The sequence below is a fragment of the Cygnus atratus genome, unplaced genomic scaffold (assembly GCF_013377495.2).
Source record: "Cygnus atratus isolate AKBS03 ecotype Queensland, Australia unplaced genomic scaffold, CAtr_DNAZoo_HiC_assembly HiC_scaffold_45, whole genome shotgun sequence".
In the NCBI taxonomy this organism is placed as follows: domain Eukaryota; kingdom Metazoa; phylum Chordata; class Aves; order Anseriformes; family Anatidae; genus Cygnus; species Cygnus atratus.
In genome coordinates, this window is record NW_026110051.1 from 121,482 (window position 1) to 146,262 (window position 24,781).

General features: G+C 42.5%; 1 protein-coding gene and 1 long non-coding RNA gene across 2 annotated transcripts; one reads left to right on the plus strand and one right to left on the minus strand.

Moving 5' to 3' along the window:
- Nucleotides 1–448: 448 nt before the first annotated feature.
- LOC126913121 (uncharacterized) lies at nucleotides 449–2,334 on the minus strand. The gene is made up of 3 exons (XR_007709375.1): nucleotides 2,196–2,334; nucleotides 733–806; nucleotides 449–542 (listed from the first exon to the last, which is right to left on the minus strand). It is a non-coding gene; the product is annotated as an uncharacterized LOC126913121 (long non-coding RNA).
- Nucleotides 2,335–3,832: 1,498 nt separating this feature from the next.
- Nucleotides 3,833–23,901, plus strand: LOC118261218 (ATPase family AAA domain-containing protein 2-like). Its single transcript, XM_050716843.1, is given in 19 exon segments — nucleotides 3,833–3,944; nucleotides 6,716–6,815; nucleotides 8,324–8,497; nucleotides 9,109–9,198; nucleotides 9,534–9,693; nucleotides 10,545–10,638; nucleotides 11,068–11,379; nucleotides 12,387–12,513; nucleotides 13,972–14,155; nucleotides 15,908–15,945; nucleotides 15,947–16,023; nucleotides 16,174–16,370; nucleotides 18,825–18,984; nucleotides 19,338–19,460; nucleotides 20,644–20,732; nucleotides 20,781–20,882; nucleotides 21,736–21,753; nucleotides 21,869–21,958; nucleotides 23,860–23,901. Coding segments are annotated over 19 exon segments (2,289 nt in total).
- Nucleotides 23,902–24,781: the final 880 nt, after the last annotated feature.

The window sequence follows — 24,781 nt, forward strand, 5'->3', positions numbered from 1 at the left end:
AAAGCAATGAAGAGGACTGGCTCTAAAATGGAGCCTTGGGGGACCCCACTGGTGACCATCTGCCAGCCTGAAGTGGCCCCATTTACCACAACCCTTTGAGCCCTGCCCGTCAGCCAATTGCTCACCAATGATACTGGAGATTCTTTGTGAGCTATCAAGAAAAAAAAACATGTTAACAGGAATCAAAATTCGAGTGAGTGACAAACACAGGCAGCTATGCACTAACTTTTGTTAAGCTTTCCAAGGAAATGTGTTCCTGAGCAGGATGAGAAATATGATTTAGGAGCTAAGGATAAAAAGATAAACAGCTTAAACTGCCAAGGTGATGGAAAGCACCAGTCTTTTGGCATATTCAGTCCCCCAGTCAGAGGTTTTAGTAAGATTTGGAGTAAAAACCCAAGTCCAAAACAGCTGTTTGTAAACAGTGTCCATTCAAAAAGCAGAAGGCAATTCAGAAACTGGAATAGAAGACGTGCATTCCAGCATCTCCCTGTTATCTCACGTCTTCTGCAGAAGATACTTCCTCCACTCTTAAAAGATACCTGGAGCACAACCATATCAACAAGACATGAAGTTAGAATTAGAGAGCAAGACTTTAGACCACGCTGTTCTTTGGAAGGAAGACATTTCAGTTCAATTAAAATTACAACTACATTACTTCCCTAGGTGAAATACTCTACTTAAACAAAAATGGCAAAATAAAGGAGTATTTGCTTCCGGGTTGCTGCGCACCTCAACGTCTTCCAAATTCAGGATTTGGCATCTATGGACCTTCTCCATTTCATCCATTTTTGGCAACACAACTTCTGCAGTATGAAGATAAAACATTGACATAGAAGAGCAAAGTTAGGCATGGATGAAAAAAATTAAAATACTACACATCATCAATAGGACATTTTAATACAGTACACACAAAGCAAAAGTCATTGATACTTAGCCAAGATTTTAGACATTACCAAAAAATTAGGTCAAATCTTTATTTTTGAGGGAGATTTAAGAACAAACGTTTGAGGATTTGCAAACATACACTGTTTTCGGGTTTGTTTTCCCTCTTACTGAGCACATTAAAAAATACATATATTTAAATGCAGGAGGAAAATAAGAATTCTGAATAACGTAGTAAGACATTAGAAAGAATTTATGTCAGCTTCTAATACTACTTAAGTTGCTCTGCACAGCAGCATTAAGTCATTTTTTGTTAACCGAGGAAAGGCTGTTTGCTCTTCTCTTAATAGTAATCTAAGTTTCATGTTGTAGAAAACAATGAAATGAAAGGAAAGGGAATTCTGAAGCAGAAAACAATTTTGTCTTCAGAAACAGAAATAAACCACAGACAGAAACTCAGAATCGCTAGGACTACTTTGCTTTGACTGTATCAAACTGTCCTCAGTTTCTTAAGCAAACGTTACATTCCCTTTTGTAAGTACGGAACAAAAAGTTCATTGAAAATGAAGGCACTCCTGATACTAAGAAAACTGCTGCGTGGGGAAAGTTAAATCTAATGAAAGTCACAGGTAAAGTAATCGTTTTGGTTCAGAAGACAACCCAGAAACCCCCTAGGCCCATATATAAAAGATGCTCAGGATGAAGATCTCTCATCAAACGGCAGTCCCACAACTACAAGCTCAGCGGCAAATTAAACCAATTGGGCCCAAATTCTTTAGACATGAAGCACCTTCCAAGCTCATCCTCTCCCACACCCTCTCAGTCCAGGCAGACTTAACGAGCCATGATTACCCAATCCCAAAAAAGTCAGGTTAAACAGCTTGGCAATAAACTACAGAGGACCACGACTTCAAGGAATCGATCTATTAACAAGGACAGCAGGACATACCAGTGTAGGCCAAGGAAAGAGGTGACCGTCAGTAGAACAATGAAGAGAGCACCGCCTACGCTCACCAGCTAGGAAAACTGCTAAGCAGTGGAATGCTCGGACCAAACAGTCTGAAAGCCTGTGATACCCGACCAGTAACGGTCACTGGTGGCCAGTAGTTACCAGTAGCAACGCATCGCATACACGGGGGCACGTAAGGAAGTCTCAGCCTACACCCGACTATACTGAACTCTCAATGCCAGGAGTGACAATACCTCTCTGTTGTCAAAATAAAGAGCGAGTTGAGGCCAATATCGTGCCATAGCACAAAGGCTTGCTAAGAAGGATCATTTTAGTAGGTTTGCAAGAAAAGACGACTTACTTTGTTATAAGTTTGTCAAACAGAAGGGATGGATTTGTAGTAGGGTAACGACTTCGTCGAAGTCTGCAGCTTCGGCTCCAAATTCCCATTTTCTCCATGGGCTCGCCTTGCAGCTTTTGCATCAGCTCTGGTCCTCAGCGTTCTGGTGACTGAAATGCAGCAACATATAAAATATTTTGAGACAGTAAAGATGGGATTATCTTGATTTCACCGTTGCTCTTGTAAAATGTAAACAAACAAACAAACAAACAAACAGACACCCTGAAGCGGACTGATTTTTCTTTAAATACCAAATTAGAAGTCCTTGTCATGACCACTGCATTCCTCTTATTTATCGTTCTGCACGTTTAAACTATCCACTTAAAAGCGTGACCTGTAGAGAAACTTTTTCATAGACTGAAAGCTAGTCTGACGAAAACAAATGTGCAACTTTTGTTCCACGCAGGAGGGAAGTTAACTCCATTTACTTCTTCTTTGGAAAAGCGAAAACAATCAACACCTTTCTCCAAGGTGTTTTCAGTCCATTTATGTAAAACTCTATCTAACTGTTCAAAAAAACTATTACACTGTAAGTCTCTTCCTAAGGCGTATATGTTTTATTACCCTGTTTAAGCATGCAGCACTTTCATTTCCTGCATTATGATCTAACAGCTCAAGGAGATAAGAACCGTTTCAAGAGAGATACCCAAATACCAGATAACTCCAACCCACTGCTTTTCAGAGAAAAACTCTGCCCATTGTTTACCATACAGCATCCTTTGGCACAGGTTTGTTGCTTGCACTCCCATTAAAATAGCCAAGAGCACAAGGGGAAGGTAAGAGCTACACCACTGTGGTAGCAGGATCACAGCTAAGATTTAATTTGCTGATTGCCAACTATAAAACTAAGTTTGAGCTTACTCAATAACAATTTACTTTGCACAATGAGAATTTGAATTACAGCACCTGAAATGCTGTATTTCAGGCCCCTTGTCCCCGTTTGGCCCACAGCTGCTAGGACACTGCCTGCAACTAAGGGATTTTTCCAGTCATCAGCAAGTGGCGCACTGCACCAGGCGTGCCTGTTAACTTAGCATTGCACTTTGGTTTCAAGTCAAACTGCTCAACTTCAGTGAAAGCTTCCAAACATCAGTGGCTCTGTGCATCTCCTCACTGAACTACTCGTTAACTTACGCATACTGTAACCCTGTAGTATTCCCTCCTATTTGCAAGAGCAATTTTCAATTATTTTGTGTCCTGCAGACTTCAGAAAATCCACGTAATAGACAAACCTGAGGTAAGGAACAGATTCCTTTGTGCCTATGAACAAGCTGGAATTCACACTGCTCTCTCCCCAAGCCTTCAAGGAATTCATAAAATAGCCTCCTATTTGCACCTACCTCTCTTCACAGAAAAGTCACTGATGAGTGAACGAGCTGACGGGTTCAGAAGGTTTTGGGGCCAAATGAAATAGATGGAGTGACCAAGTGCCATCCTCTTCAGTAACCAGCAGAAACAGGTATCCTAGGGAGTTACAGCCACTTAGCTGCATTAGATTCTCTTTATCAGTCTGATTTCGGCTTTGTCAACTGCCTATATTAAGAAAGAGGACAGAGGAGAGAAGGGAGAAAAGAATTCTTGGATTAGACCCATCGAGAATGGCAAATCTCACCAGGTTTATAAGCCAGTGCTCCGTGGTATGCAAAGAAAAGCCTGTGGACCACGCGGAGGATCCAGATCCCAAGTCTGTTGCGTACCGTCTGTACACAGGTCTGGATGTACACACATTTCCTAACTTGCTCATCTTGAACGCTCAAAAGTATGAGCAATAGCTCAGTGACCAAAGTCAAAAAGATACCTCAAAGGGGTTGGGAAAAAAAAACACATGGTTTTTAGAAAAGCAGAAGACTCACTGAGAAGAGGGATTCTAGTTTTAAGGTACCGGTACTGACATCAGCATGCTCATAGTCCTCTGCTGATTTTAGCTGGAGGTTTATCAGGACACAACTCACTGGACTTTCACTCTTGCTTTTCAATCTATACATTGAACAGAGACTGAACATAGAGAAATACAATACCTTGAAAAGTGTCCTCTATTGACATTTTCACTCAATATTGCCACGCTTTCCTCAAAGCTAGGGTCTGAATGTGGCAGGATGCTGTTTCTCATTGATCTTAAACAGTGTCCATTGAAACATTCAAGACTGCCAGAAGAATAATCCTATGAAAAGAAGGAAATATGGATTTATTTATGTGAACCACATAGATTTAGATAAAGAAATTCTGCCTCGCGCAGGTTTAGTTAGCTCTCCTAACTTGGTAGTGGGAGAATGGCAGGTAGAACCACTGAACCATGGAACCACTGCTGTGCTCAAGAAAAACCCTGAAAAAAAAAAAGAAAAGAAAAAAAAAAAACAGCTTTCAAAACTAACCACTTTCTTGTGGATAACAATACATTCTTTGGACAAGCAAAACCTTTCACAAAAACTTAGTGTTTCATGAAACAAACAAACAAACAAAAAAAAACACTTTAATTTCAATTGGTCAGAGGAACAGTCAAGCCTGACGTTATACATCCTAGAATTAAAATCTAGTTAGAGTTTTTCTCCCATCTCCATACCTTGCCAAATATGTTTATTAGGAGCTCTCTCCAGAAAAGAGCAAGGCTCGTTATATCAAAGCTTAGAACCCTTCTTAATTGCTGTTGACCTTCGTCATATTGCTGCTCCTACGAGGATGAGTACTATCGTTTTTACTACAGGAGGGAAGTTGTGAAAACCTGGGGGGGGGCTCGTTCTGCTTACAAAATGAAGTTTCATTGAGAGTATATCAAACTAAATTTTGCTCTAAAGTCAGAAAATAGACAAGATTCTTCTTCTACTCCTCGGCAACCACTTTACTAAGAGCTTAGTTAGTGCTTGCTCAAGATAATGGCAAAGGCATGAAGAAGACTGTTAGAGGAGGGCACTGGTAAGGGCACGTGGAAGAGCGCCTTTCTTCCTCCTGTTCTCTGTGCTGATGGAAAGGGGCCTCACGAGATGCTTGCCCTAGCACGTGTTTGAATCCGAGCACCTGAAACAACTCTTGAAGACATTTCTTGTTTCCCAGATCCAGCAGAGATGTAACAAGATCTAAAGCGTGACGAGAGCCAGCCTGGTCTGTCACAGAGATGTTTAACGTTTTTCCTCTGGGAGGCGTAAGAAAGAAATCAGAATAGAAAGCCTTACAACTTATTGTTTTATAAGACAGCGGTCGTCGCCTAAACTTCATAAAACTTTACTGCCTCTTAGGATTTTCAAATGCATTTATTTGCACACCATGCTCCCCAGGCTGAAATGCAACGCAAGGAGCTGCCAGCTGACCCGAGCACATCGGTCAGCTCTGACTGCCTCGGTTTGAGCTCTGGCCAAAGGCACGCGGGGACCAGGACAGTTCAGGCGGTGCGCAGGGTGGGCTGCCTGGGCAGCCCCGCACACGCAGCCCAGTTCTGGAAGCAAGCCCCCAGACAAAACGCCATTCCCTGACACAAATGGAGTGCGACTCCAGTCCACAAAGTATGAGGGGAATGGAGAAAGAAACCAGCTCCGATGTCATTCTTGAAAGTGGCCCCGAGCTTATCTGAGGAAAGCTAAACTCCAGACTGAAAGAAGAACAAACCCTTAGGGAACGCCAGTATTGATAGCAGGGGGAAAAAAAGTGCAGTAACTCGGGAAATCTTTGTACATATAGTTATGCATTTGTTTGTTGACATCTCTCCAACAAGCACAGTGCCATGGACTTGTGTTGTTCTTTATCGGCTCTTCTTTTATCTTCACCTTGTCTCAAACGAGGGCACAGCCAAAGCAGGAACAATGGACATTGCTAACTGACCATCCTCCAGTCCTACAAAGGCATCCCAACTCAGTGAGACAGCAGACACTGAGAAGCACTACGTTAACTGCAGCAAGCTGCCAGCAGAGCAGGAGAACTAGCTCATATCAACCGTACAAGGTTGAAACAATGCACTCAAGAAGTGAAATCCAGTAGAAGCAAGTGGCTAAACCAGAACAACAAGGAAACTGGAGGAAGGAATTCTGTGAACTATTTTGTATTTTGAAACTTACTTTCCTGCTACTATGAGAAGCGATCAACAATTGCTTCTAAAAAGTTAGCTGTTGGGTGTCTCTAAGGATGTAAGCGGATGCTCGAGTGCCAGCCAAACAGATAAGTGTGTTTAGCCTACGAGGCTGGGAGCTCTGGTGCCGAGTCCCTGCACAGGTGACTTAGGAAGGCTCAGCACGGAAAAGGGCCACTTTCCACTTTGCCCAAACCAAAAGGGAACTCTGGAGCACACAGGTGTCAAGTACAGGTCACAATAAAACCCCCTCGTTCGGCCTGAGGAATTACACTGGGGTTGTAAAGCTAGAGAGGCACAGCCTCCACAGGGACAGCAGCCGCTTACGGTCTGCCACGGGACTCCTTGGGACTGGAAATCTGGGAGAAGATAAAGCCATCAGATTCCAGTTTACCTTAGACTTTCTGCTGTATGCTCCTTAATCTAGATGGAGGAAATATGCCTGGAGATATGCCAGGAGATAAACGGCCTGCTGATATCGGGGAAACTGCAAAAGCTGCTACTGCCAAGTCGTTGTGCATCAGAAAGTAAGGGAAGAGACATTAGGACTTGAACACGCAGCTAGGGGCAGGATCATCATCTCTGTCATCTAGGGCACTTCTACATGTCTCCGCAATTTGAGTGCTTCAGCAAAGCCTGGCAGTCCTACAAATGAAACAAGAATGGCTCTGTGCCTCGAAGCATGGGAAAGTTCTGCAACGAGGGGAAAAGCACAAAGAAAGAAACCAAAACAAACAAACAAAAACTTACAACCCATTTCATAACAAGGATTCTGCTTTCACTTCAGGGAAAATTTTACATTTAACTTCCTCATTCCTGTTCCCACAATGAAAGCGGGCCAGCTGTTTTCTCTGCCTAACTTTGTATAGCCTTCCTTCATGTGCCACAGGCAGCTCAAGTCCTTGCAGGCTTTGACAACCAGTTCTCAGGTACACTGCAAAAGCAAAGTCGAGATCTTTAAGCAGCCTCCAGTGCCTGTTTGCAAAGAGAAGCCACCCCAAGGACTTCTTCCTTCTTAGTTCAGTAGTCTTGAAAAGAGGAGGGGAAGAGAAAAGCAAAACAAACAAAACAAATCCACAACCTGAATCCAAACAACCGAGAATCCTGAGCTCAGCTGCACGGAGACCCAGGGCACTAAAAGCATCCCTTGGAGGCAGGGCTCGCCCCAAGAGCTGTGAGCCGGATCCGCTCTGCTTTGCCATGCCATGGCTATGCGGGACGCCCCGCTGCACGGAGCCTGCCTTGGGAAGAGCAGAGCTTTAGCTCCGGCGAGCTGCGCTTAAAGCAGCCAACTCCTCCAAGTGATGCTGATCGGGGATGGAAGCAGCAAGACGGAGCTGGAAACGGTGTGGAATACTAGACGGCCTCTGCAGCCACGCAAGTTGCCCCTCAGAACAAAGCAGGGTTTTCCCCCAAACCATCAACACCTTAAGGAAAGCTGTAACCAGATGAAGTCCCCCAAGGAAGCGTTTTTACTTAAACACTGATTCTTAACCCTGGTTCTTAGCGTTGCTCTCGCCCTGCACCTCTGCGGTTCCCTCCGCCTCCTTCTCATCACCTTTTTCCTCCCCTCCCTCTCCTTTCCTCCCTCCCTCCGTCCGTGCCTCGGCCCTCCTGCCGCCGCCCCGCTCCCCGCCCGTAGGCTTAGGCCCTCCTCAGCCTTGTGCTCTGCCGCCCTTTAAGGGGGAGGGGGGGGAGGGGAATGCTGTGGCTTTGGTCGGTTTTCTGAATGTATTTGTCTTTTTTCATTTTATTTGGGATATTTATGTATTTATTTATTGAGGAAAGGGCGTCCCAGCCGCGTCCCTCACGGCAACCTCCCCCGGGCACGGCGGGGCCGGCCGAGGCCCGGTACCGGCCGGCGGGGCCGGCCCGGGCCGCCTGAGCCCAAGCCGGCTGCTACTGGGAAGGGAGGCGCCAGAAAGGGGGAGCTGGAAGCGGAGCTAAAGCCCCCGGGGAAAACTGCCCGGCCCGGTTTGGGTTGCTGGAGGTGAAGCTGCAAGGGGGATTGAAAAGAAAATCTGTTTTATTGCAGAGGCTGTTTGTTCTATGGCTCCCCAGGAACGGCAAAGACGCTGGTTGTTCGTGCTCTTGCTAACGAATGTAGCCGAGGAGACAGGAAAATACCGTTTTTTATGAGAAAAGCTTCAGACTGCCTGGGACAATGGGTGGGGGAATCAGAACGTCAGCTTCGCTCGTTATTTGAACAGGTGAGGTTGAAATGTGCAATGTATTCTGTCAGAGTTGAAACCATCATTTTTATGGTCAACATTTTTAAGTAGAACTTGCTCTTTTTTTTTTTTTTTGTTACTTTGGATCAGGGGCTTGAAACTGAGTTGTGTGGGGAAGGAACAAAACGAGAAAACTTTGCAAAGCAAGAGATTACCTCCCACCAAAACAGCCACTGAAAAGTCTGCAGGAGGCAAGAGATGATGGCTTTGGATGAGAGGGAAACAGATACAGGCTGGAAGCATGGTTATTTAAACTCATAAAGGAAGCTTGCTTCCCGAACCTGTAATTGAATTAAGTTCTGACTCGTGGTTTGTTTGTTTGTTTGTTTGTTTTTTGTTTGTTTGTTTGTTTTTTATGGTAGCCAAAAAGCTGTAGTAAGTACTGGTATGATTTGTTTCGTGTCGCCCAGTACCAGTGGGTTGCCACAGAGTGCCATCTTCTGTTAGTCATGCCAGATAGTCCATTAGCTCTATAAGTAGAGGTCCCAGATGCTAAAGTGAAAAATCGAGTTTAGGTGACATTCCAACCATAATGTTTTTGTGCATTTTTTCTTCAAATACTGCTGTTTTACTCTGTGTTTTCATTGTGGGCCTATCAGATGCGACCTTCAGTTATTTTCTTTGATGAGGTAGATGGCCTCGCTCCTGTGCAGTGCAGTAAACAAGACCAAATTCATAGGCAGTACATTTTTGCACCTACCTAAAATCTGCTTGATCTTTGGGGAATAAAAAAGAGGATAATGACCTGCTTAATTTCCTGTGAACACATTAATTTATCCTGAAAACTCGTAACTCATTGCCACTAAATTTCAGGTGCTTTTAAACGATAGTTGAAAACAATACACTAAGCCTGATATCAGCACGTGGTCTGTGTTAACTTACCTATTTTTTTATGTCTTAAAATGAATCTTGTCCTTAAAAAGCTTGTCCTTTTTGACTACTCATGGAAGAAAGTCATGTGGAATGTAACAAAATTTACTGAACTGGTAAGTCTAAATTATGTTTTTCTGTTAGTTCCATTGTCTCAACACTTCTGACACTTCTGGATGGCATAGACAACAGAGGGGAGATTGTGGTAGTCGGAGCCACCAACAGACTAGGTTCTATAGATCCTGCTTTACGGAGACCAGGACGCTTTGACAGAGAGTTCCTCTTCAACTTGCCAAATAAAGAGGTGAGAACTTAAATTCAACGTTAATGCTAACGTGGCAAAGTCCAACTTTATAGAAAAAAAAACTTACAACGTGAGCAAAAGAGTGATATGTGGAGACACTGTGTCGTACCGTGGAGGGCAGATCTGGTACTGAATATATATGGTCAAGATGGTACCGCCAAGTAGTTAGTTCTATAATCAGATCTTTGATTTCCGAAGTTGTTCCCGTTTGCTTAATTATTTAATCCACGTGGGCGCTTTCATCTTGACGTTGTGTTCTTGGTCTCAATACTTCCTTTATGAATGGATAGGGGACGTATTTGCATTTGATTGTTCCCCGGATCAGTGGTAGTAGTTTGAGTCATAATTATTTTCTTCTTTATAGTAATTGTAGCAGCTTGAAACATAGCGCTAGAAGTGCTTTCTGCGCATTTACTGACTGAAAAGCAAATTTGATGAACTAATGAGACTGTCACAATGAAAGTTTGCTCAATTTTAGAGAAGTTTTTTGGAGAAAAAAGATCTGTTTCTGGATAAATTTTTCATTACAGCATTTTCCTCTGGGTCATTAGGTCTCATATTTTGGAAACTTATTATAGAAGGTATAAATGCCTTTTCTTTCATTGCAGGTTCCTATCAAAAGTTCAGTGTAACAAATTAAGAAATACTGGATTTCCTGGTTGAAAATGCAGAGTGTATATTACGTAACTGTACAATACTTGAAAGTTTAGCAAATAAGAAAAATGTATTAATATATGAGGGGTTTTGAGGGAAGATTGTTTTTTGTTTGTTTGATTTTTGGTTTGTTTGTTTTTGTGGGTGTTTTCAAGGAAAACGTAGGACAAGCTAAAATGCGATGATTTTGTTTCCAGGCTAGAAAAGAAATTTTCAAGATTCATACTCGTGACCGGATCCCTAAGCCACCGGACCTGTTGCTTGATGAGCTAGCTGAGAAATGCATTGGTGAGACTGAAAACAAAATGGATTAATGCTTGTGACTAAGTTCTAAAGAATCTTAGCTTGTGGCAGGCAGTACCCAAGCTCTTGTGCCTTGCTGCACAACTGGTCCATGAGTCAGCTGGCACGCCTTCGTAGCAATCAGAGTTAGATGCTTTCATCTATTTACTTTTTGTTGTCGTTCTTCTTGTTGTCTGAGAACATTGAATGGTTTTGGGGCATCTTCCTCAAGAGTATAGTTTTGATGAGGAGTCTGCTTTGGCTTAATAAGCACAGGATATCAGGCAGTGAGCAGCATAAGAAAACTTCCCTGCAGGGCGGTAGCACTTTCAAGTCCCTGTTAACCTGTTTAGTTTTGGCATTACAAATTCTCTAAATGTTGTCTATTGTAAACGTGGGCCTTGACTAATGTAACATCTGATTTTTGTTTATTAAGGTAATGTGGTGCAGATATAAAATCCTTATGTGCTGAAGCTGCGCTGTGCTCTCTGTGTCGACGCTATCCTCCGATCTATGCAAGTGGGGAGAAATTGCGACTAGACGTTAATTCCATGAAACTAAAAGCAAAGGCTTTTTTGATGGCTGTGAAGAAGGTTGTTCCAGCTTCAAACAGGATTGTGGCTTCACCTGGACAAGCACTATCACCCATTTTTAAGCCGCTTTTTGAAAATTCAGTAGCGAATATTTTACAAGCCGCGCAGAAGACATTTCCGCATGCAGAGCTTGCGCTAAAGAAGGACCGACAGCAAGGTATAACCGTAGCATCCACTTCTTTAAAATTCTGCCAGAGCAAAAACTTGTGGTTTGTGCAATCAGCATACAGAAACGTTTCAGACATAATGATGGTAGAATGTTATTATTTGCATGTGCGTGTGTTTATTTTGGGAATATCTGGAATATAATGCATAGGTTTTATTCTGGATTCTAAACTGAAATGCCAAATGGAAGCTCTGAATGACTCAGCACCCGGTAGAGGACTATGCGTTCTCTGCTAAAGCATCCTGCTTCTGACAGTAGCTAAGGCAATCAGCATTTGTAGAGGTTGACTGAAGGTTTGAAGTGTAAGGCACCTCTTTTCCTTTAAAAATAAAAACTCAGCTACTTGGAGGGGAAGCATTTTTAGGTTGGTGTTTTTAATTCCTTTCTGAAGAACATCGGGACCAGGATACAAGTATAACTGGTTTAAGCTAAATATTGTTTTAGCTATCATGATTTTTCACCAGTCTCCTAATTTAAATGATTGTGGAAGCAGAGAGGCTAGGGGATTGGTAATTGCGCTCCCCCTCTGCTGTCTGCCTTCTATCTTCTCCTTCAGTTATCTTTAAGGAGCCTTACGTGAAAGACGCATTGGTCTCTCTGCCAGGTCTCAGTAGTCGTAGACGAATGGAATTCTGTGACCAGCACATCCTTAATCCCCATGCTTTCATTGTGGGAGCCTCCTCCAGAAAGAAAGGGTCTTGTTTTTATAGCTATTTAGCAGCTCCAGAAATTGTTCCTAATCCTTTATTCTAAGGGGGAAGAAAAATCACCAACAGAGTAGCGTACCTTATACGTACACGTCAATGGGACCTAAGACAGCTTTACAGAGACTTGTGCCATCTCCTTAGATCTGTGGTGGGATGAACTCTAGGAAATAGCATTCGGTGTATGCCCTCAAATGAAGCAAGGGTTTTGGCACTGATTTAGAAGCTGTATTAATGCAAGAGAAAGGGGCACAGGCTATTCAGGAAAGTTAACAAACCTCTTTTGTCTTTCAGACAATTTAAATCCTATTTTACAAGATGATATACTTGACAGTGATGACGACGCATCCTCAATCTCTGGAGATGAACTACCAGATAAAATGCCTGACAGACCCGAGGAAAAATTCCTCTGTTTCTGCAGGTAAAGAAAGATGGGTCCCCATTATGTTTACATTCTTAGGACTGCTGAGTCTTTGTAAACAGTTTCGGCTGTTAAAAGTGTGAGGGTTGGTAGATGAAGGGGCAACATCAAGTTTGTGTGTTGAAGGGGTGCTCGGTATTCTCAAGAAGAAAGTGTGAAGGGACTAAAGTTCTAATGAAGTAAGTTGCTCTAAATGATCAAAGGGAAAAGCCCAGGCTTCTCTTCCTGAGCCAAAGTGATCCGCAGACTACTAGAACGTCTACTTAATCCATGGCATTCTTTGAAAGACTCAAGACCACATAAACGTGCTGTCTGTCCTTTTAGCTAAAAATAGCCAACTTTCTGGATTTGTGTTGCCACCTTTTGCCCTTCTGTTTTCCAGGACTGCTAAACGAGTAGTGAATTCTGTAGCAGAAAGAAAACTGAGAAATGGCTTGTTAAAACGCCTTGAGAAAAATTCAAACGGTGTTTTTATTTGTTACCATTAAGCCACCAAATTGTGTTATCTTTTGGTATTTTAATGTGGAAGTCACGTAAGCCCACGGTTGGAAAGTTAGATTGTGTTGTCACAGTCGGGTCAGTTATTTTTCTCACTTTCTGTTGCTGTGCTGTCCAGAAAATGTTCTGTCCTTTTGAGCAAAGTTAACTCTCTAGCATCTTTGATTTAAGCCAGTAAAGGTACAGCCTTATTGTAGTGGGAAAAAAAGCAAATGCTTCTCGCAAACATATTTCCTAGTAGGAAAGCAAGATTGCCAGGCTATTAATTCGCAATCTTGGTTTAGTAATGACTAGGAAACATAAGGGAAGAAGATGAAACAATTAGAATGACTGAATAAATTAGCTGGAAATCTTACATGTGTTTAATGTACCGCTGTCATTTAACCAATCCAGTTGTGTGCTGCTTTAGATATGGCCCATGTGGTTCAGCGCCCACATCCATTTTTTTCTAGAAAAGCTGTTCTGCTCCTTTCTTGCTACCTTCTCCAGTAACTAGGGCCACATTTCGGCTAAACTTGACAGATGTAGAGATCTCTCAGGTACTTAAACTTGAGACCTTCTGAAGACTGGTGTATATGGGAAGTGATGAGATCCAGATTGGTGTGTGCTGAGAAAGTTGCTGTGCTCCCCCATATCAGGTAGCAGATCAGGTGTCGTCTATGTATTTGGTTAGACAGTCCATGTGTACACTTGAGGAGTCATTACTTAGCCCAGCCAAACGAATAGCAGACATGATAGAGATGGACAGGATTTCTTAGGGGGAGGTATGGCACAAGATTGTAAGAAAATGGGCTTTGATAGTCTTCCTGATCACAGAACAGCTTATTATTTGCTGGAAGATGGAGATTATTTGGGGGGCGGGGGGGGTGGGGGGAAGTATATAGGAAAAGTACTTGGAACATCCGTGTGTCTATTCAGCACCTCATTTCTAAAGTTGTTTTCTTATGACTCTTGTTCTAGGAGTGCTTACTACAAACCGCCATCATGTCAGCCCCATCTGCTAATAGTAGGAAAAGCGGGATATGGCCAGGTTTCTTATTTGGCACCCGCGGTGTTGCATGCTTTGGAGAAGTTTCCCGTTCACACCCTGGAGCTATCCATTCTGTTTACAAACATTGCACCGCCAGAAGAAATATGCGGAGAGGTATCTTTTTTCTTTTTATCCTCATAGGATTCATTGACTGTATGTAAAGGATCAATTGAGTTGCAAGTAAGGTAAGCAAAATTCGTTGGTAATGGAGGTGGCCTTGTTTTCATGTGCTGTTATGTTTGCTTCTGTCTGAAAATCCACTTTTCTTTTAGAGAAAACCATAAACATGATGGATGTTGTACACATCCACATTTTCCATACCAAATTTTACAGTGAGGATGTTGCTAGCAGCTCAGGAGGCTGGGAGGTGCTGTTAATAGACCTCTCTTTGTGGAAAGAAATGCTGCTCTCAGTGGGATCCAGAAAGTAGTTCTCATTGCCTTACAGGACTGTGTGCTCCCAGTAGATGGCTCTGTATCAGACTGCATGTGGTGTACTTTTCGTAGCCTTGTTTTTTATTCTATCTGTAAGGCAGCTAAGGTCTGGGGCTTCTGTTTGTTTTGTTTTTACATGTACATATACAACTTGTGCTGTTGCAGTATGTGCAATCAAAGCATTAAAATTCACAAAACGCTTCGTTTACAAACTGATGTGGTTTTAACTCGAAAAAATAAACATAAGCAGATTTGGTGTTTTTACATTTAGGCAGGAAATCCTTTTTGTTGTTTGGCATCACCATCTTAAAATATTTTTACCTTTAGTAAAAACATTTGTGAGCCGTACAAGTAAGGACAGACCCGTTACATGACTGGATAGTTACGTCTTAACAGGCTACTCTACGTGTTTTAGTTTTCTTATCCAAGCATTCCTTTTCACTAGGTGATCGGAAATGCTCAGAAGACAGCACCAGCATAATTTGTGCAAAATATGCAGTGCTTGAAATGTAAATGAGGAAAAGATATTTTTACTGAAGAGATTTCTTCTGACAGTCTGTCATTTCATGCTGTACTGGGTAAACTGCTAATAATGCCATTTAGTAGAGAATTGAAACGCTTTAATAAAAAAATCAGCTTCTTTCTTCATATGAGCCAAAGCTTTCTAAGCTGGAAAGCCGAGATCCAATTTCTGCTTAAGGAACTTTGAAATCAATTTTTAGTTGTATTCCTAAACAAACTGCAGTAAAAGTACATGCATAACTTGGTTGACTTCTGAGCGTTTACATTAAAGGAAGGTGTTCAAAACAGGAACAAGCTGTTCTCATTCTGATTATTTTGTCTCAGTTACTGGGGGAGAAAATGGGTCTTACCTAGGTGTGTTTATTGTCAACTGCTTTGAAAGTGCTTAAGTTTCCGCAGAAGTTTTTGTGCTGGTTCTAAATTCCTTCTAAAATAAGTATTGAAATTCCTTACCTACCTTTTGATACTAGAAATTGACTAATGGAGGAAACGCAAGAAGTACTAGCTACTTCAGACACCTTCTTTTGGTACAGAAATAAAAACTCAGCAAAAAGCCCTCACTTGTCTACTGAAGCCTTTCTCTTCCCTCTATAGCCATCAAGGTTCTAACTAAAGGGCAGCAAGGCAAGTAAATACAAAGTAAGCGGTCTTGGATGTGGCGAATGCCATGACTTCATCAGTGTATCGTGCAATCCTTTCATTGAGATGTAATTCTGCAGGTGTTTCTTAAAGGTGATATTTGAACTTGCCATGCTAAGCTGTGAAAATCTAGCCTTTTAAGGCCAAGAAGATAGCTTCAGTTTGTCTTCTTCAGGTTATTACTAATTTTAACAGGTACTCATCTTTTTGGAATAGAGTATGATTTTTTTGTGGCCTTAAATCTGAAATGTTTTTTCTCCTTCTGCTTTAGATCCAAAAATGCTTTCTTAAGGAATTTGGAGAAGTTTACGAGTAAGGAGGACAGAGCAAGAATTTTTGAGGACCTAATTCTAGATCGAACTGCTAAGCCTCCGGTAAAGAAAGCAGGTGAGGATATAAGAAATACATCTAAAACCTTCCTAACTGTAAGTTACTAGCTATTTGGTATTTCCTTTGCTGGTCATTTTCTGTCGGTAATTTTTCATATGCTTGTATGTGAGTACTGTGAATTGGCTAATTTTTCCTGATTAATTGAAGTTCGCCGGACATTGGAAGTCCTGCCTGTAGCATCACCAGCTGAGCCTCAAGAGCCGACAGAGGAAGAAGTAGGACTGCTGGAGGAGGAAGCGGAGGATACGTTGCGTGAACTTAGCATTTTCTTAAGGGAGGTTACTCAGAGACTTGCCACTGACAGACGTTTCATGGAATTTACAAAGCCCGTTGACCCACAGAAGGTAAACGAGTGTTGATCTGTGCGTACCATCTTATCTGTGTGTATTTGTAATTTCTCAGTGTTTGTATCACAGAATCACAGAATCGTCTAGGTTGGAAGAGACCTCCAGGATCATCCAGTCCAACCTCTTACCTAATACTAACAAGTCCTCTGCTAAACCATATCACTAAGCTCAACATCTAAACGTCTCTTAAGGACCTCCAGGGATGGTGACTCAACCACTTGCCTGGGCAGCCTATTCCAATGCCTAACAACCCTTTCAGTAAAGAAGTTCTTCCTAATATCCAACCTAAACGTCCCCTGGCACAACTTTAGCCCATTCCCCCTTGTCCTGTCCCCAGGCACATGGGAGAACAGACCAACCCCCACCTCTCTACAGCCTCCTTTAAGGTACCTGTAGAGAGCGATAAGGTCGCCCCTGAGCCTCCTCTTCTCCAGGCTGAACAAGCCCAGCTCCCTCAGCCGCTCCTCATAAGACTTGTTCTCCAGACCCCTCACCAGCCTCGTCGCCCTTCTCTGGACTCTCTCGAGCACTTCGATGTCCTTCTTGTAGCAAGGGGCCCAAAACTGAACACAGTACTCGAGGTGCGGCCTCACCAGAGCCTAGTACAAGGGGACAATCACTTCCCTAGCCCTGCTGGCCACGCTGCTTCTTATACAAGCCAGGATGCTGTTGGCCTTCTTGGCCACCTGAGCACACTGCTGGCTCATATTCAGCCGACTATCAACCAGTACTCCCAGGTCCTTCTCGGCCAGGCAGCTTTCCAACCAGTCATCTCGCAGCCTGTAGCGCTGCTTGGGGTTGTTACGCCTCAGGTGCAGGACCCGGCACTTGGCCTTGTTGAACTTCATACAGTTGACCTCAGCCCATCGCTCCAGCCTATCCAGATCCTCCTGCAGAGCCTTCCTTCCCTCGGGCAGATCGACACACGCACCTAACTTGGTGTCGTCTGCAAACTTACTGAGGGTGCACTCAATCCCCTCATCCAGATCATCGATAAGGATATTGAAGAGGACTGGTGCCAGTGCTGAGCCCTGGGGGACTCCACTAGTGACCGGCCTCCAACTGGATTTGACTCCATTCACCACAACTCTTTGGGCCCGGCTGTCAAGCCAGTTTTTAACCCAACGAAGCGTACGCCAGTCCAAGCCACGAGCAGCCAGTTTTCTGAGGAGAATGTTGTGGGAAACGGTGTCAAAAGCCATACTGAAGTCAAGGTAGACCACATCCACAGCCTTTCCCTCATCCACTAAGCGTGTCACTTTGTCATAGAAGGAGATCAGGTTTGTCAAGCAGGACCTACCCTTCATAAACCCGTGCTGACTGAGCCTGATCGCCTGGTTGCCCTGTAAGTGGTAGGGTTTGTATTTCTCAGCATTTTGGGGAAGGAAGGTTTAACTTTGTTTTTAGGACTGCACTGTTGTGATTTTGCAAGAAGCAGGCAGGGCTTTTACTTCTGCTGGCTCTCCAATATCTGTGATCGGATTATTCGCTGAAAGCCCTGGTCAGACCAAATGCCAACACAGTTTGCTCATGAAAAGGCTTTGATATGTAGGCACGTTAGAGCACTGAAAAGCACAGAGATCTTTCTTTGTGATTACAAACTGTATTTACAGGACTATTTTACTGAAGTCTGAAGCTCTGTATTGGGCTGTCAGTTTCTGTGGGAACAGGAGGAGAAGCAGCAGTTTGTAAAAGAAGTTTTGAGATTCTGTTGTCTGTTTCATCTGGAACTCCTCAATATGAGATCAGCCTTAAGTGCTGTGTGTTTTCTTTTTCCTCCCATTTGCTGCTTAGGTCCCTTTTTCTCCTTTCATGTATTCAAAAAGTCTAAACTAGGGGCATATGCTTGAAAGACAGATGTAACTGGAATATGCCCGCGTATCAGCAAAGTCCTGTTCACGTAGGCACCCACTGACTTTTCTTCCCCTTTCCTCCTAGGTTCTTGAGGTGAGAAACATCTAGACAAATACATATGTCCTCATGCAAACTAGTCATTAGGCTCCTCTTACGGTCTGAGTAAAGAAATCAGCACCCCTGAGCCCAGTTATCCCATTCTAAAGTAGATGCCTGGAATAGATGCTTCAGAGGTGCAATTCGTGCGCCTTTTTCTCAATGTCAACAACAAAGAGAATGTCGGACGGCTTACTCAGATTTCATCGCTGTGATTTTTCTGAAGCAAAGGGAAATGACTCTCCCACCCTCGGTGTTTGTTCTCTACCATGCACATGCTTCTGACCTCTCTACTTCTTTTTTTCTTCTCGTAGCAGCTGTAACGCCAGTTGAAAGAGCCCTTCCATTTTTGAGAAGTGAAGTGGTTAATTTCAGCATCTCCTGATGCGTCACAAGTATTCAGGGTTTTAAGAAGACATTTATTGAAAGTTTTTCCAAATAATTTTGGTAGACAGCGTGCAAGTCTAAGAAAACCTCTGAACACATCTATTTGATTGGCAGGTACCTGGTTATGCAACAATCACTAAAGAGGCAATGGATCTTTCAACAGTCCTCAGTAAAATTGACTCGCCCCAATACCTAAGTGCAGGAGACTTTCTGAAGGATATTGATCTGATCTGTAACAATGCCTTAGAATACAACCCAGATCAAAGACCTGCAGGTGAGGATGTGCTTTTTATGCCTAGTTTAAAAAATCTGCCAGATGTATAGATGGATAAATGCTGTGTGTGGACAGTAGTCTGGATGGATTAGATGATTTTGGATATCCACAGAGAACATTTCTTACCGGGTTGTAAATATTTTAGCATTTTGCTACTTGGGCATGGAATTGGGATCTGTGTTCACAAGGAACTAGTGCTTTTGTTTTAATAACTAACTTCTATGTTGTTATGCTGAAACTATTCACTGAGATAACCTTTCAGAACCAGCCTATGAAGAGAGCAAATTTTTCTGTGATCCAAATAGTTTCATCGGTTGGTAGACAATATTCAGTGAATGTCTGTAAAATTTCAGATCCTCTCGTTAGGAACAGAGCCTATGTTTTGCAAGACACTGCATATTCTATAGTGATGAAAGAAATGGATGCAGAGGTTGGGTGACTTTGGGAAGAACTTAAAGAATCTTGTGAGAAAAGAGGTATGTGCTCTGATGCTATGGTTTTTAAGACTCGTCTCTGCATTTGTAACCGAAAATGCCAGACAAAGATCTTTGCTACCTATTCTTTATTGCAAGGTCTCACCTCTCCAGCGCGTGCTCCATGTAACGGCTCCGAGACGCCACAGCAAAACCCTGCTACTGAATACAACAAAGCGGATCAAGAGAGTAAGGAAAATGCAAAGATGACAGCGGCACCTGTAGATGCCAGTACACCCCTTTGTAATGGCAAGTTGCATTTCATTCCGTTGCTCATGTCATTCCTACCTTCTCTGTTCTGGTGACATAACAGGTTTCTCTGATGCCTGGCTCTTTGTGCCAGAGGCCTTACGTTTTCGAGTTTACTTCAAAATGTGAGAGAGAAATCCAGAGGTCATTCATTCAATATAGTTATGAACTCAAGTTCAAAGAAAGTTGGTTTACAGTATAGAAAACTGGCTTTGATGACCCAACTGACATCTAATAGCCCCTAAATTGCTAATTCTTGAGGTAAAAAATGTTGTGCATGGGAGTTTCTGAATAGTCAGCTAGTTTTTAATTATGCAGAATGGTATTTTTCCCCCATTCCACCCCTCTCTTCCCCAAATGCTGAAATCTTTGCTACCTCATACTGTGATTGCAGCTGAAGGAGGGAAGTCTAACTAGTGTGAGTGGGAATTTTGCCACGGACTTCCCCATATCCTTTTGCAATACTTTGTGAATACCACGAATGTTGGGCTTTTCTGTTGGGCAAAACCACAAAGTTTGTTTTTTCACAAAAGGTGAACTGAATAAGGAAGCATACGAGGTATAAGTCCTTACATTTTTTTTCTCCTTTGAATATTCCCTCAAAATTGTCTCTTTAATCAAACTCTTCCAAACACGTATTCAGCTTTTGAAGTCTGCAGCTTGATAACAGACTCGAAGAAGAGCTTATTTCCAAAGGCTTTTCTGATGGTCATCTGTATTAGTTCCCGTAATAAGACAGGAAGTGACTTGATCGAATAACCTCACATTGTATTAATACTTCCCGTCCAAAGTAAGAATCCTCTGCATGTAAAATCTTGAAGGCGGTTGTTCTGTGAATGAAATTATGTAGTTGTGTTGTGTGTTTTTTGTTTTTTTTTTTTAAATCTAATAGCAAAGTGACCCCATTAACTTTCAACTCTTTTCTCGACATATGTAGGGATACAGACAATGGGACCTCAGTTCCTTTGTTTTCCTTGTCAGTCAAGTAAGATGAAGATAATGGATTTTGAAGAAAGAATTCTTTTGGTAAAGTTTTGGATTACTTTTTATGCTGTCTCTTTGTGGGTGCGTCAGAAAGAAAGCGCAGAAGGAACAAATCTGCAGGTACTGCAGCAAAGAGAAGAAGGAGTTTTCAATTCGATAAAGAAAATGAAGTACCGGAAGATGACCAAAATGGTAGTGGTGAAGAAGAGTTTCTGGAAAAAAATGTTTCTGACATGATGTATCAAGCTGAAGGTGAGTCCACACAAAATTATTTTGTGGAAGAAAGTGAAGGTGTTCTTCAAGAACAACAGACACATAGCAACGAAATAGCATTTTCTGGGATAGACAGACAGTGAGAGAAGCGGGGGAGATTTTGATATGACTAAACCTGATGCTGAAAAGGAGAGTGCCAAGCTTCCTGGACATTCAGCACTAAGAGAAGAAGAGCAGAATTCAAGTGGTAAGTGAAAAGTCCAACAGGTCATTTAGCACCTTATTCTTGCTGAGGAGGATTACACTATTTATTAGCTCTAGCCTTCAGTTTCACTCTATTTTTTCTGTTACAGCTCTCAAAAATCATCACACAGTTTATTCCGTAATGATGTTGCTCCTGTAATTATGTAAGCCACGCCCACGTATTTCTGTAGGTGCTGTTTTTTTGATTCTGAAGTCTGTTTTTTCGAATGGTGCCTAACTGAAAGCCAGCAATCACTGACGTTCTTTTATTATACGAGGCAGTTTCCAATAATGAGCAGCTTAGGTTAAAAAGCTGCACTTCAAGATGTGTGGCTCCAGAGTAACATGTGGAATAGGAGACTTATGCCGTAATGTTGCAGTGTAAGATGTGTTTCCTAACCTGAATTGGCAACATGACTGTTTTTTTCCCGCTATTACCCTTTTTTCTAGTGCTTTTTGTTTGATTGGGAGGTGTTTGTTTTTTGTCTCAGTTTCAAATTTTTATGGAGCAGTGACGTTAGCTGGAAAGAAGGGAGAAGCCAAGTATTTCTCAGTGAAGATGATAACAATTCTGTCTCTGTATTTGTAGGAAGAGATTGTTTTGCAGGTACAGGATACTTCACTGAGACTGTATTCTACGTAAACAGAAAACCTGACTGAAGAAATTTGTGTCATTCCAGGTTCTTAGACACTTCAACTGAACTCCTACTGGACATTCTCAGGTAGGACAGCAACAGATGAGTGTTGAGAACACCGTGGAAGCTTCTACAGAGCCAGACAATGTAGTTATTGTGGATCACTATGAGCTCAAAGTAGGTCTAATTCCAGCTTTTTTTAATAGTCAAATAGGACATATTCTTGTGATCTGTACAACTGCAAATTAAGTCAGTTGTTAAGCAATGCCAGTTAAAACAATTAATTGGAAGGACATATAGATTGTGAAGTAATTCAACCTATAATGCACTGTGACTGTTTAGTTTCCACACCTCGTGTAGATTTCTGTAGGCTACCGTTTGCTTTTGGTCAACTGTAGTTGAGGAGACAGTTTCTTTGCTTAATTTTTAAGGTAAAAGGCCTTGTTGCATTTTAAAATACCGCACTGATGACCTGCTAGTACTATTGGTTATAATTGTTGTTTTAACAATTTTTATGATGGGTTTGAGGGCTTTTATTTGGGGATGTTTATTATGTATTTTTTTTTTTTGCATGCTTTGATGTATTAGGAACCTGAAAAGGATCTTTATTTCTTGCGGTGATGATTTTAAACCTGAAGATAGCAGGTTGACATAAACTAGCTAGCCGTGGATAAGCGACTACTTTTCTGAAATTCCTTCAAAATGCAGTATTAGGATTTCCCATCCATACTATTGCAGTGTAATAAGGGTTTGCCAATCCCTCACGGGAGGAAAGTGGTTATCCTAGGCTCCAGTGGGGGAAATGGATAAGAGTGGCCCTAAGTACGGGAGGAAAAAGGTTCCTTTGCATGAGTTGGAGAGGGCATGAGTAAGGACCATCTTGAGGGGAGAGCAGAATGAGGGAAATTAGAAATTAGAATGAGGAAATTAGAATTTAGGAAAATTGCTAGGAGTCATGGAGGTTGGCCCAAAACAGATTAGGACTGCTGTTTATGTGCTGCATGAATCCTGTGTGGGAAGAATATGACCAGATAAGAATCCTCTTTTGTAAAGGGGCTTGTCAACACAATTTTTGTCACAAGTATATAACAAGAGTTTGAGCCTTCTCTCTAGTCACACTCTAATCTCTTTTTAACTAATATGCTTGACCATCTGTAATTTGGGAGATTTCTGCCTGTGCCAGTTTTACCCTAATGAGTCAAATTCTCTGGTCTCTTCCTGTAAAAGATGCTTTCCGAGTTGTCAGAACTCAGCAGAAATCTGCATGAGGCATCCATGGTCCAAGTCAGGTGTTCCCAGTATACGTTGGATATTCGGTCTTCTGATTCCAGATCCTTGAACCCATTTGTCTTGGGGTTGCTTGTGCTTGAGAACAGATAAAAGTTGTTACGCCTATCAGTCTGCCCTAAAAAGAGAGTGCCTCTTGTTTTAGGCACTGGTCATCTCGATCTCTTCTTCCACATCTGAGAAGGAGTTAGAACGGACACTCTGTTCCGCCTGTGAAAGAGAGAGGATTCTTTGGATTCAGGGAGGCCGCTCCTGAAAAAATGAGATCTTTTAGCTTGAGCAGGGCTTTACTTGTGTTATCTCAGGGCCTGTGAACTTTTGTAACTTAACTTTTAATACTTAAATTAAAAGTAATTAGCTTTCTTGGTTTTCTGTTTCTTCCTTTAGCTTTAACAAACAAATCTCTCCTATTCAGAGGGCACTGTACAAGTTAGTCAGGAGCGTGCTGTACTGTAGGAAGAGAGAGAACTTAACGGGTAATTATTCAAAGTCTAGAAATTAACTTCTTGAGCTTGTTGTGGCTTTTCAGGAACTGTTTCTAACTCTTTCTAATTGTTGTGAAACCACTGCTGATACAGGTCCATACAGTTTATATCCTACCCTCTATTTTGGATGCATAAGGATGCATCTGAAGCTAGAAGGGGTAATAGGTCATTGTGATGGTGGTAGCACACTATTTTGCTAAATATTAGTGACTCTGTATGACAGAGTCTTTATTTTTATAGTAATAGAACGTGTTCTTAAGCTTTCATTTGTGCTTGCTGCTACTTTGTCTTTGTTTTTCTTATTAGGAGATTAAGAAAGGAATCGCAGTCTTCCAGTATTACAAGTAATGGGGTCTTCAACATGATTTCTACTCTCCAAGGCACCCAAGTTTCAAGGCAGTGAAAAATAAGAAAAAACCATCATCCCAGGGTACCCAAGCACATAACCAGAGAACACAAGCTCCCTGTTTGAGCACTCAAAGCTCATCCAAGTACCTTCGTAGAGCAGCCAAGCAACTTCCTGGGGCACTCAAGCATCTCCCCAGAGAAAGCAAACAGCTTTACGGATCACACAAAGCACTCAGTGGAGCACTCATGTATCAGTCCAGGGCACCCCAGCACCTCCAGGGAAAAGAAGGCACCACCCTGGAGCACCCAAGCAGCTCCCTGCAGCACCTGACTCTCTGCCTGGACACACATAAGTATCTTCCTGGAGCACTCAATCGTTAAGAACCAGGCTCCTGCCCTGGAGCACCCAAGCACCTCCAGGGGAACAAAAGCACCTCTTTGGGCACCTAAGCATATCCCCAGGAAAACCAAGCACCTCCTGATGTACTCAGACACCTCCCCAGGGGTGCTTAGATTCTTGCTGACTCACCAAGCATCTCCCTGGAACACCCAAGGTCCACACCGGAGAAACCAAGAATGGCCGTGGGGCCAACAAGCAACTCCATGGATGAGAGAATCAGAGAAATGTGGAGATGCTTGAGTTCCCTGGGAAATTGCTGCCTGCCTGAGTGAGATGATTGTGGCATACAGGGAATTGCTAGAGCCTGTGGCAACCAAGCACCTCCTCGGGGCACAAAAGCATTGCTCATAGCTATCCCGGCATCTCCATAGGGCAGGCAAGAACATCCTCGGAGCTCCGTAGCACCTCCCTACAGCCATCGAGCACCTCCCAGGAGAAGACACACATCTCCCTGGGATGCCCAAGGATCTTCCTGGGTCA